Source organism: Rhinoraja longicauda, chromosome 5 (genome assembly GCF_053455715.1).
Source record: "Rhinoraja longicauda isolate Sanriku21f chromosome 5, sRhiLon1.1, whole genome shotgun sequence".
NCBI classification, from domain to species: Eukaryota; Metazoa; Chordata; class Chondrichthyes; order Rajiformes; family Arhynchobatidae; genus Rhinoraja; species Rhinoraja longicauda.
The window spans coordinates 84,954,073-84,967,698 of NC_135957.1; the positions used below are offsets into that span (position 1 = coordinate 84,954,073).

General features: G+C 52.2%; 1 protein-coding gene across 1 annotated transcript in view; it reads left to right on the top strand.

Annotated features, from left to right (window-relative positions):
* The window catches only part of ccdc162 (coiled-coil domain containing 162), a 124,037-nt gene that overhangs the window by 59,597 nt on the left and 50,814 nt on the right, over window positions 1-13,626 (top strand). The window contains exons 21-25 of the mRNA XM_078400077.1: window positions 2,163-2,315; window positions 6,830-6,923; window positions 8,258-8,395; window positions 10,405-10,556; window positions 11,442-11,553. Of these exons, the coding sequence (XP_078256203.1) occupies window positions 2,163-2,315; window positions 6,830-6,923; window positions 8,258-8,395; window positions 10,405-10,556; window positions 11,442-11,553 (649 nt within the window). The remainder of the gene's footprint in view (window positions 1-2,162; window positions 2,316-6,829; window positions 6,924-8,257; window positions 8,396-10,404; window positions 10,557-11,441; window positions 11,554-13,626) is intronic.

Consider the following 13,626-nt stretch of genomic DNA (forward strand, 5'->3'; position numbering starts at 1 on the left):
CTACCTGACCCGCTGAGTTACTCCAGCACTTTGTGTCTTTTTTTAGTAATCCAGCTGTTCCTTGTGACTTCATGTTTACAAGTGGAAACAGGTCCTGCAGCCCAACTTGCCCACACCGACCAACATGCCCCAGCTACATATTTCAAGGAGGGACCCTTCCTGAGACTCGATTGTCTGAAGAAGGGTCCCAACCTGAAGCATCACCAAGTTATGCCAATTTCTCATCCATTCCCTACACACTAGGGGGCAATTTACAGAGGACCAATTAGGGGTGGCACGGTGGCGCTGTGGTAGAGCTGCTGCCTTACGGCGCCAGAGACCCGGGTTCCATCCCGACCACGGGTGCTGTCTGTGTGGAGTTTGTACGTTCTCCCCGTGACCGGCGTGGGTTTTCTCGAGATCTTCGATTTCCCCCCACACTCCAAAGACGTGCAGGTTTGTAGGTTAACTGGCTTGGTTATAAATGTAAAAATCTGTCCCTAGTGTGTGCAGGGTAGTGTTAGTGTGCGGGGATCGCTGGTCGGCGTGGACTCTGTGGGCCGAAGGGCCTGTTTCCGCGCTGTATCTCTGAACTCAAACTAAACTCCAAAGACATAAAGGGTTGTAGGTTAATTGGCTCCCCGTAAAGTGTAAACCATCCCTGGTTACTTCAGCACATTGTGTCTACACCGATCAGCCAAAACATTATGACCGGATGAGACAAAACATTATGCCCACCTGCCTAATATGCTGTTGGTCCTCCGTGTGCAGCCCCATACGCAGCAGGGTGCGATGCACTGTGTATTGTGACACATTCCTCCCGTGACCACCATTAACATTTTCTGTGACTTGTGCCACAGTCGACCTTCTGTCGGTTCGGACCAGACGGGATAGCCTTCGTTGCCCTCGCGCATCGATGAGCCTTGGGCGCCCAACACCCTGTCTGTCGCCGGTTTGTGGTTTGTCCCTCCTCGGACCACTGTCGGTCGGTACTCACCACTGCTGACCGGGAGCACCCCACAAGCCTTGCCGTTTCAGAGATGCTCTGACCCAGTCGTCTGGCCATAACAATTTGGTCCTTGTCAAAGTCGCTCAGGTCTTTACTCCTGCCCATTTCTCCAGCACATCAACTTCAAGAACTGACTGTTCACTTGCTGCCTAATATATCATCATCATTGGTCCAAAAACGCTCACCAAATCCACCCAAAACTTCATCCTCAATATTGATGGTCTCCCAGTATCCACCTCCCCTCACATCTGGAATCTTGGAATCATCCTTGATCAAACCCTCTCCTTCGACAAACACATCAAACACATCACCAAGACAGCCTTCTTCCACCTCAAAAACATCGCCCGTCTCCGTCCATCCCTCTCCTCCACAGTTGCAGAAACCCTCATCCACGCCTTCATCACCTCCCGTCTGGATTACTGCAACAGCCTCCTCTATGGCGCACCCTCAAAAATCATCAGTAAACTTCAATACATTCAAAACTCCGCTGCCCGTCTACTCACCCACACCCCGATCCGTGACCATATCACCCCCGTCCTTTACAAGCTCCACTGGCTCCCCATCCCCCAGAGAATCCAGTACAAAATCCTCCTCATGACCTACAAAGCCCTCCATAACCTGGCCCCATCCTACCTGACTGACCTCCTCCACAGGCACACTCCCACCTGCACCCTCCGCTCTGCTGCTGCCAATCTCCTGTCCCCCCCCATCCGGACCAAACTCAGATCCTGGGGGGACAGGGCTTTCTCCATCGCTGCTCCCACCCTCTGGAACTCACTACCCCAAACCGTCAGAGACTCCTCCACACTCACCACATTCAAAACATCACTGAAGTCTCACCTGTTCAGTACTGCCTTCAACCACTGAAGGTCACCTCACCTTCTGTCTCCTTTCTCTGTTTGTTTACTTATTTATCTATTTATTTTCTTCTCTATGTTCTAGTAATCCCTGTAAAGCGTCTTTGAGTGTTTGAAAAGCGCTATATAAATGTAATGCATTATTATTATTATTATTATTATATCCCACCCCTTGACAGGTGCCATTGTAACAAGATAATCAATGTTACTCACTTCGCCTGTCAGTGGTCATAATGTTTTGGCTGATGGGTCTATCGTCGGTATAAACCAGCACGTGCAGTTGCTTGCTCTCTCCGCTGTGTGTGTGTGTGTTGTAGGTTGTACAAGTCCGTTGCGACGAAGTTGGGCTTCGACGAGTTCCACCTCTACCTGCGGCCCGTGCAGTTCGAGTTTGCTTCACACAAGGACAAGGCTGATCAGCCGCCGCCGGCCTTCATCACCACGCTGGAGGACGACAGCAGCGTCGACAGGTAGCGCACAAACACGCGCCCAGCGCCAGCACAACGGTCACACGGTCACAGCTGACAGCATTAGGCCCATCCAATCTACTCCACCATTCCATCATGGCCGACCTATCTCTCCCTCCTGACCCCATTCTCCTGCCTTATCCAATGCATTCAAGAGAGAGCTAAACAGAGCTCTTAAGGTTAGCGGAGTCTGGGGGTATGGGGAGAAGGCAGGAACGGGGTACTGATTGAGAATGATCAGGCATGATCACATTGAATGGCGGTGCTGGCTCGAAGGGCCGAATGGCCTCCTCCTGCACCTATTGTCTATTGTCTATTATCCCCGTAACCCCTGACACCCGTACCAATCAAGAATCTGCCACATCACATCTGGAGTACTGTGTGCAGTTTTGGTCTCCTAATTTGAGGAAGGACAATAGACAATAGACAATAGGTGCAGGAGGAGGCCATTCAGCCCTTCGAGCCAGCACCGCCATTCAATGCGATCATGGCTGATCACTCTCAATCAGTACCCCGTTCCTGCCTTCTCCCCATACCCCCTCACTCCGCTATCCTTAAGAGCTCTATCCAGCTCTCTCTTGAAAGCATCCAACGAACTGGCCTCCACTGCCTTCTGAGGCAGAGAATTCCACACCTTCACCACCCTCTGACTGAAAAAGTTCTTCCTCATCTCCGTTCTAAATGGCCTACCCCTTATTCTTAAACTGTGGCCCCTTGTTCTGGACTCCCCCAACATTGGGAACATGTTATCTGCCTCTAATGTGTCCAATCCCCTAATTATCTTATATGTTTCAATAAGATCCCCCCTCATCCTTCTAAATTCCAGTGTATACAAGCCCAATCGCTCCAGCCTTTCAACATACGACAGTCCCGCCATTCCGGGAATTAACCTAGTGAACCTACGCTGCACGCCCTCCATAGCAAGAATATCCTTCCTCAAATTTGGAGACCAAAACTGCACACAGTACTCCAGGTGCGGTCTCACCAGGGCCCGGTACAACTGTAGAAGGACCTCTTTGCTCCTATACTCAACTCCTCTTGTTACGAAGGCCAACATTCCATTGGCTTTCTTCACTGCCTGCTGTACCTGCATGCTTCCTTTCATTGACGTCCTTGCTATTGAGGCAGTGCAGCGTAGGTTCACCAGGTTAATCCCCGGGATGGTGGGACTGACGTATGAGGAAAGATTGGAAAGACCGGGCTTGTGTTCACTGGAGTTTAGAAGGATGAGAGGGGATCTTATAGAAATGTATAAAATTGGGAAAGGACTGGGCAAGCTAGATGCAGGAAATTTTTTCCCAATGTTGGGGGAATCCAGAACCAGGGGACACACAGTCTAAGAATAAAGGGGAGGTCATTTAAAACTGAGGTGAGAAGAAACGTTTTCACCCAGACAGTTGTGAATTTGTGGAATTCTCTGCCACAGAGGGCAGTGGAGGCCAATTCACTGGATGGATTTAAGAGAGAGTTAAGGGCCTGACCCAGTTACGCGATTTTTAAGACGACTGCCGGCGACTGTCGAAGTCGTAGCAGATCGCCGAAATTTTCTTTTACCCAACGACAATGACCACGACAGTGACCACGACAGTGACCCCGACAGTGACCACGACAATGACCACGACAGTGACCATGACAATGACCACGACAGTGACCCCGACAATGACCACGACAGTGACCACGACAGTGACCCCAACAGTGACCCCGACAGTGACCACGACAGTGACCACGACAGTGACCCCGACAACGACCACGACAATGCCGAGTCAGGTCGATACCAGTTACCTTTTTTGTGAAACTAGCACCTGACTAAGAGATTACACCGTCTTCGGAAACATCGCAAAATTCCCACGCTTACCTGACCGTCAAACTGTCACCTCCAATCTACCTGTCAAATGTTTCCTGACGGTAAATAAATTGGTTAAACAAAACTATCTTCTGGTATCTTCAAATGCCTTTTCTCAATTTAATATTACGTGCTTCTAAACGCATCTGCGACAACCTAGCAAACCTGGGGACAGCGTGCGACAGACAGCGCCCGCAATAAGCAACGATACCTGGCGACAAGCCAGCTGTCGCCGAGAGATTTCTATCTGGAAAATGTTTCCTCGACGTGCCGAGATCCGCTACGATTCATTGAAGACTCCTCACGATCATGCCCGCGACATCCCGGCGAACTGTCGGCGACAGCCTAGTCTCAGTTTTGGCAACAGTTTTGGTCTCCTAATCTGAGGAAAGACATTCTTGCCATAGAGGGAGTACAGAGAAGGTTCACCAGATTGATTCCTGGGATGGCAGGACTTTCATATGAAGAAAGACTGGATAGACTCAGCTTGTACTCGCTGGAATTTAGAAGATTGATGGGGGATCTTATAGAAACCTTCAAAATTCTTAAGGGGTTGGACAGGCTAGATGCAGGAAGATTGTTCCCGATGTTGGGGAAGACCAGAACAAGGGGTCACAGTTTAAGGATAAGGGGGAAGTCTTTTAGGACCGAGATGAGAACGTTTTTTTTCACACAGAGAGTGGTGAATCTGTGGAATTCTCTGCCACAGAAGGTAGTTGAGGCCAGTTCATTGGCTATATTTAAGAGGGAGTTAGATGTGGCCCTTGTGGCTAAAGGGATCAGGGGGTATGGAGAGAAGGCAGGTACGGGATACTGAGTTGGATGATCAGCCATGATCATATTGAATGGCGGTGCAGGCTTGAAGGGCCGAATGGCCTACTCCTGCACCTGTTTTCTATATTTCTAGTCGCCAGCAGTCGCCTTAAAATCGCCAAAGTGGGACTGGCCCTTTAGATAGAGCTCTAGGGGCTACTGGAATCTAGGGATATGAGGAGAAGGCAGGCACAGGTTACTGATTGTGGATGATCAGCCATGATCACAATGAATGGCGGTGCTGGCTTGAAGGGTCAAATGGCCTCCTCCTGCACCTATTGTCTATGTTTCTATGTTTCTATGTCTTAAAAAATATCCACTGACTTGGCCTCCACAGCCTTCTGTGGCAGAGTGTTCCCACAGATTCACTGCCCTCTGACTAAAGAAATTCCCCCTCATCTCCATCCTAAAGAAACATCCTTTCATTCTGAGGCTGTGACCTCTGGTCCTAGACTCTCCCACCAGTGGAAACATCCTCTCCACATCCACTTTTTCCAAGCCTTTCATTATTCTGTAAGTTTCAATGAGGTCCCCCCTCATTCTTCTAAACTCCAGCGAGTACAGGCCCAGTGCTGACAAACGCTCGGTGAGACAAACACCGGCAGTTGCTGGAACCTTGAGCAACACACAAAGTGCTGGAGGAAGTCAGTGGGTCAGGCAGCATTGTAGGACCTTTTAGAGTCATAGAGTGACATAGTGTGGAAACAGCCCTTCGGCCCAACTCGCCCACACCGGCCAACAATGTCCCAGCTACCCTAGTCCCACCTGCCTGCGCTTGGTCCATATCCCTCCAAACCTGTCCTATCCATGTACCTGTCCAACTGTTTCTTAAACGATGGGATAGTCCCACAGCCTCAAGTACCTCCTCTGGAAGCTTGTTCCATACACCCACCACCCTCTGTGTGGAAAAGTTACCCCTCGGATTCCTATTAAATCTTTTCCCCTTCACCTTGAACCTTTGTCCTTTGGTCCTCGATTCACCTACTCTGGGCAAGAGACTCTGTGCATCTACCCGATCTATTCCTTTCATGATTTTGTACACCTCTGTAAGATCTCCCCTCATCCTCCTGCGCTCCATGGAATAGAGACCCAGCCTGCTCAACCTCTCCCTTTAGCTCACACCCTCTAGTCCTGGCAACATGCTCGTAAATCTTTTCTGAACCCTTTCAAGCTTGACAATACCTTTCCTATAAACACGGTGCCCAGAACTGAACACAATATTCTAAATGCGGTCACACCAACGACTTATACAATTGACCTCATTGAAACTTACCAAAGGCTTGGATAGAGTGGATGTGGAGAGGATGTTTCCACTAGTGGGAGAGTCTAGGACTACTATCACATCTGCCTCCACTAACCCCCCCCCCCCCCCCCCCCCCCCCCCCCCCTTGGCAGCGTGTTCCTGGCCCCATCACCAGCCCGGTACATCTCCTTTAAACTTTTCCTCCCACACTCCAAAGATGCACAGGTTTGTAGGTTCCTTGACTTGGTTTCATTGTAAATCGTCCACAGTGTCGGATAATGTTAGTGAGAAAAAACGTTATCACCCAGAGAGTTGTGAATTTGTGGAATTCTCTGCCACAGAGGGCAGTGGAGGCCAATTCACTGGATGAATTTCAAAGAGAGTTAGGCAGAGCTCTCGGGGCTAGCGGAATCAAGGGATATGGGGAGAAGGCAGGCACGGGTTACTGATTGTGGATGATCAGCCATGATCACAATGAATGGCAGTGCTGGCTCGAAGGGCCGAATGGCCTCCCCCTGCACCTATTGTCTATGTTTCTATCTCTGTGGGCCGGAGGGCCTGTTTCCTCGCTGTATCTCTAAACTAAACTAAGCAGTGGTGCTGTTTATCTGTCCACAGATACGCACCCTCCAGTCTGCCGTTAGCAATTCAGGAGGTTGATGAGAACCATATCGGCAAGTTCAGTTTCCGCACAAAGGAAGCGGTTCTTCAGGTGAGTAGCACGTACCTAGTCACGGGACCTAAACTGATGCGACCTAGAGCATCGGGGCCTACAGCGCCCTCCGGCCACAATACAGTATTAGGCCCGGGGGGCGCAGTAGGCCCCAACACAGTAGGCCCCGAAACTATAGGCCCCGACACAGTAGGCCCCGACACTGTAGGCCCCGACACAGTAGCCCCCGACACAGTAGGCCCCGACACAGTGGGCCCCGACACGGTAGGTCCCGACACGGTAGGCCCCGACACCGTAGGACCCGACACCATAGGCCCCGACGCAGTAGGCCCCGACGCTGTAGTCCCCGACGCAGTAGGCCCCGACGCTGTAGGCCCCGACGCTGTAGGCCCCGACGCTGTAGGCCCCGACGCGGTAGGCCCCGACGCTGTAGGCCCCGACGCTGTAGGCCCCGACGCAGTAGGCCCCGACGCCGTAGGCCCCGACGCCGTAGGCCCCGACACCGTAGGACCCGACGCAGTAGGCCCAGACAGTTCAGGTCCCGACACTCTAGGTTTCTGACATTTTAGCTCTGGAAAGTCTAGGTCCAGAGGTCCGGGCGGCGCTGAACGGAGGTTGCGTAGCAAGCTGCTTCCCGGCCCGAGCAGCCACCATTGGTGGAGCGGGAGCGCGCGGCCGCTGGCTGGGTGAGGTCACGTGGCGCGCAGGGCGGCGACGTCACCCTTTGTCCCTTATTTGGGAGTGAGGAAGTTGGCAACCCTACTAATACGGGACAAGGGCGGTCCCGTAAGCGACAAACTAATTTAGCCCAAAATACGGGATGTCCCGGCTAATACGGGACAGTTGGCAACCCTAAACGTACCTGAGGGCCCGGCCTTAGAACAAAACGGTGGCATGGTGGCGCAGCGGTAGAGTTGCTGCCTTACAGCAGACGCAGCGCCGGAAACTCGGGTTGGATCCTGACTACGGGCGCCTGTACGGAGTTTGTACGTTCTTCCCGTGACCTGCGTGGGGTTTCTCTGAGATCTTCGGTTTCCTCCCACACTCCAAAGACGTACAGGTATGTAGGTTAATTGGCTGGGCAAATGTAAAAATTGTCCCTAGTGTGTGTAGGATAATGTTAGTGTGCGGGGATCGCTGGGCGGCGCGGACCTGGTGGGCAGATGGGCCTGTTTCCGCGCTGTATCTCTAAATCTAAATCTAAAACAACACACCTTTACAAAGGGAGATGAGGAGGAATTTCTTCAGTCAGAGTGACCGCTCTCGAATGGTTGTGATAGGATGGTTCAGTTGCCTGATAACAGCTGGGAAGAAACTGTCCCTGAATGTGGAGGTGTGACATTCTTGTAATGTTCCTTCTCTGCTTCTTGCAGCTGATGGCGCGGCGTGGCTTGGATAACCTGCAGGTGGCGCTGGCTTGCCAGACAGTGCAGAAGAACGCGCTGATGGTCGCCGTGCAACAGGCCCTGTTGTGTTCCGTGGACAAGGCCGCAATCTCCATGGAGACCAAGGTAGGGCAGGTCCTGGTGACCAGCCGGGTGGTTTCCACTGTGCCCGTTCCAGGGCGGCGCGTCACGGCAGCGCAGCGGTGGAGTTGCCGCCTCACAGCGAATGCAGGGCCGGAGACTCGGGTTCCATCCAGACTACGGGTGCTGTCTGTACGGAGTTTGTACGTTCTCCCCGTGACCTGCGTGGGTTTTCACCAGTATCCCAGGTTTCCTCCCACACTCCAAAGACGTGCAGGTTTGTAGGTTAATTGGCTTGGCAAATGTAAAAGATGTCCCTGGTGTGTGTAGGATAGTGTTAATGTGCGGGGATCGCTGGTCTGCGCGGACCTGGTGGGCCGAAGGGCCTGTTTCTGCGCTGTATCTCTAAACTAAACCTGCCAGGACTGGACCCACTATTGCAGATCACTCATTTTAACGAAGTTTTTAGACTTTCAACTTTAGAGATACAGCATGAAAACAGGCCCTTCGGCCCACTGAGTCCGTGCCGCCCAGCGGTCCCCGTATACTAGCACAGTCTAGGGACAATTTATAATTTTACCAAAGCCAATTCATCTATAAACCTTTACGTCTCTGGGAGGAAACCAGAGCACCCGGAGAAAACCCGCGCAGGTCACGGGGAGAAGGTACAAACTCCGTACAGACGGCAACTGAGGTCGGGATGGAACCTGGGTCTCTTGTGCTGTGAGGCAGCAACTCTACCGCTGCGCCACCGTGTGGCCACTAGTACCTCCTACATCGGCACTGGCTTCTATGGGTCCTGTCAAAGAAGTTACACTGCATACTTTGGATAGGACCTTTATACAAACGTAGAAACATAGAAAATAGGTGCAGGTGGAGGCCATTTGGCCCTTCGAGCCAGCACCGCCATTCATTGTGATCATGGCTGATCATCCACAATCAGTAACTGAGGTGAGAATAAACTTTTACACCCAGAGAGTTGTGAATTTGTGGAATTCTCTGCCACAGAGGGCAGTGCAGGCCAAATCACTGGATGGATTTAAAAGAGAGTTAGATAGAGCTCTAGGGGCTAGTGGAATCAAGGGATATGGGGAGAAGTTGGGCCCAGGTTACTGATTGTAGATGATCAGCCATGATCACAATGAATGGCGGTGCTGGCTCGAAGGGCCAAATGGCCTCCTCCTGCACCTATTTTCTATATTTCTATAGAAAAACCCCCAATAATAGTGCAATAATAACAGTGATAGTCCGTGTAGTTCAGAGCGTATGTGGAGGTTGTAGTGTTTACTACATTCAATCAGGCCTTTCACTATTCACTTAGCTCGTTGGACAAGGCCGCGGCAGGCTGTTTGGGAAAATGCCGTGATCCTTTTCAATCTCTTACCTTGCCGGAGGTGCGATTGTTTTGCGGATGGTATCTCCGGTCACTCTGCGGCCTACATCGTGGAGCTGGTGGCCTTGCTCGAGACTGACTTTGAGCCCCACCGCGGGGCGTGGACGTACCATCTGAGCGTGCGATCCGGTGCCTGGGATCGACGCTCCAACCGCGGCCTGCGGATTTTAACATCCAGGAGCTCGCAGTCTCGGGTTGAGACTGATGTCGGGAAGCTCCAAAAGCCGCACGAGGTTCGACTGGTCCCAACCCGGGGTAGATCGGCCGGCGTGGGGGAGCTGAGATTCCCCCCCCCCCCTCTCCGGATGCAGGAGCTGGATCGCCCCGACGAGGAAGGCCCGAGAGACAAGATCGTCCCGGCAAAGGAAGGTTCGAGGCCCCCGAGAGGACAAAGAAGGGAGAGATTGAACTTTTTCTCACCTTCCATCACAGTGAGGAATGTGGAGGAGTCACTGTGGTGGATGTTCATGTTAAAATGTATTTTGTGTGTCCTGTTGCTTTTTATTGTTGTGACTGTACGGCAAATGCAGTTCCTCGTACGTTGCAAAACATACTTGGCTGAAATAAAGTATGATTGTGAATTGTGAATTGGATTGTGAATGGTGAATCCTTTCGCGGTTCGGTTTGTTGACGTGTATTTTTGTTTGGGTCTGTTCTTCAGGACGGAGGGCTGGGTTACAGGGGTCCAGAGCACCCCAGTGGTACAAGAGGTGGCAGCACTGCCAGAGAGAGCGAGAGCCAGCAGCCCCACGCCACGCTGGGCACCGAACCACTCCTCGCAAACCAACGGCAACGTTCAACCGCCAGAAAAAGGTGTGACCGGAATGTTCCAGTTAAATCTAAGTTCAAAGGCACAGTTGTGTAAGACGTTGGTGAGACCGCATCTCGAATATTGTGTTCAGCTCTGGGCACCGTGTTATTGGAAAGATATTGTCAAGCTTGAAAGGGTTCAGAAAAGATCTACGAGGATGTTGCCGGGACTAGAGGGTGTGAGCTACAGGGAGAGGTTGAGCAGGCTGGGACTCTATTCCATGGAGCGCAGGAGGATGAGGGGAGATCTTATGGGGGTGTACAAAATCATGAGAGGAATAGATCGGGTAGACGCACAGAGTCTTTTACCCAGAGTAGGGGAATCGAGGACCAGCAGACATAGGTTCAAGGTGAAGGGGAAAGATTTAGTAGGAATCTGAGGGGTAACCTTTTCACACAGAGGGTGGTGGGTGTATGGAACAAGCTGCCAGAGGAGGTAGTTGAGGCTGGGACTAATCCCATCGTTGAAGAAACAGTTGGACGGGTACATGGATAGGACAGGGTTTGGAGGGATATGGACCAAGCGCAGGCAGGTGGGACTAGGGTAGCTGGGACATTGTTGGCCGGTGCGGGCAAGTTGGACCGAAGGGCCTGTTTCCGCACTGTATCAATCTATGACTCTACAGCGTGGAAACAGGCCCTTCAGCCCACTGAGTTGGTGCCGACCAGCGATCACCCCGTTCACACTAGTCAGTGTCATAGACTCTTGCAGCAGGGAAACAGGCCTGAAGGAAGGGTCTCGACCCAAAACATCACCCATTCCTTCACTCCCGAGATGCTGCCTGACCCACTGAGTTACTCCAACATTTTGTGATACCTTAGATAGTAGTTGAGCACTGCTCTCTGGTTGTGGTGGGATGGTTCAGCCTTCCCGCACTGTCTCTGCAGGCATCGAGAGGCATTTGTCTCGATCCAGTTGGAGAAGGTGGCTCCTCGGGACCTGATGCTCAACCTCTTCCTGCAGAAGAAGAATGCCGCGGGTTCCATCATGAAGAACCCGGTGAGTATTCACCGTCATGGCCATGGGTTCAAGCCGAACAGAGCCACGGGCAAGGTGGTTCAGTTTAGGTTGGAGATACAGCGTGGAAACAGGCCCTTCAGTCCTCCGAGTCCGCACCAAACAGCGATCATCCATACACACTAGGGTTGCCAACTATCCCGTGTTAGCCGGGACATCCCATATGTTGGGCTAAATTGGTTTGTCCCGTACGGGACCGCCCTTGTCCCGTATTAGGCCCGGGGGGGGGGGGCTTTAGGCCCGGACACTGTAGGCCCGGACACTGTAGGCCCGGACACTGTTGGCCCGGACACTGTAGGCCCGGACACTGTAGGCCCGGACACTGTAGGCCCGGACACTGTAGGCCCGGACACTGTAGGCCCGGACACTGTAGGCCCGGACACTGTAGGCCCGGACACTGTAGGCCCGGACACTGTAGGCCCGATCAGTGTAGGCCCGATCAGTGTAGGCCCGGAGGCCCGGGCACCACCTAACGGAGGTTAGGTAACGGAGGGTGAGGTCACATGGTGCGCGGGGCAGTGATGTCACCTTTTGCCCCTTATTTTGGAGTGAGAAAGTTGGCAACCCTAATACACACTGTGGACAGTTTTCTATCCTGCACACTAGGGACAATTTACACCAAGCCAATTAACCTACAAACCTGCATGTCTCTGAAATGTGGGAGAAAACCAGAGCACCCGGAGAAAACCCACGCGGAAGAACGTACAAACTCCGTACAGGCAGCGCCCGTAGTCGGGATGGAGCCCGGGTCTCTGGTGCTGTTAGGCAGCAACTCTACCGCTGCGCCACCGTGTGGCCACCCCTGGAGTTGTAGCTGAACTGTAGCCCCTCCACCATGGGTTTCTATTACACCAGTCTTCCTGGAAATCTAAATTGAATTCCCTTTCAATAAGAATAATTTATTTAAAAAAAGAAAAGAAATCGCAGTCACCATGAAACCATTGGGGAAATCCAACATGTTTCCTAATGTTGTTGAGGTTGTGTCACGCAGCGTGGAAACAGGCCCTTCAGCCCAACTCGCCCACACCGGCCAACATGCCCCAGCTACACGAGTCCCACCTGCCTGCGCTTGGTCCATATCCCTCCAAACCTGTCTAAAATGTACCTGTCTAAAATGTCTTTTAAAGTGGGCAAGTTGGGCCGAAGGGCCTGCTTCCATGCTGTATAGCATTGCCAACTGCCCCGTATTAGCCGGGACATCCCATATTTTGGGCTAAATTGGTTTGTCCCGTACGGGACCGCCCTTGTCCCGTATTAGGCCTGGGGGCCACTGTAGGCCTGCACTGTAGGCCCGGGGGCCACTGTAGGCCCGGACACTGTAGGCCTGGAGGCTGCCATTGGTGGAGCGGGAGCACGTGACCACTGGCTGGGTGAGGTCACTTGGGGCGAGGGGGCGGTGACGTCACCTTTTGTCCCTTATTTGGGAGTCAGAAGGTTGGCAACCATAATGCCGTATGACCATGACTCTATGACAGATGGAGATCTGGAGGCTGTGGGAATCACCTGTTGTTTACTGGCTGGGAGTTTCCAGTCAGTATGTCATAAAAATATAGAGTCAAGCATCTTGTGAAGAGAAACGCCCTGCTGCTTTATCTTGCCAGAGTATCCAGTTCAATTGCAAGAGACACAAAATGCTGGAGTAACTCAGCAGGTCAGACAGAATCTCTGGAGAGAAGGAATGGGTGACGTTTCGGGTCGAGACCCTTCTTCAGACTAAGGAACTTCTTCAGACTTCAGACCTGAAGAAGGGTCTCGACCCGAAACGTCAGCCATTCCTTCTCTACAGAGATGCTGCCTGACCCCCTGAGTTACTCCAGCATTTTGTATCTATCTTCAGGTGGCCTCAGATTTGTGTGCTCAGTGCCCTGCTCTGCTACCTTCAATAGTTCAATGGTGCTTTTAGTCCTAGAGTGATCCATCATGGAATCAGGCCCTTCGGCCCAACTTGCCCACACCGGTCAACATGTCCCAGCTACACCAGTACCACCTGCCTGCGTTTGGTCCATATCCCTCCAAACCTTGTCCTATCCATGTACCTGTCTAACTGTTTCTTAA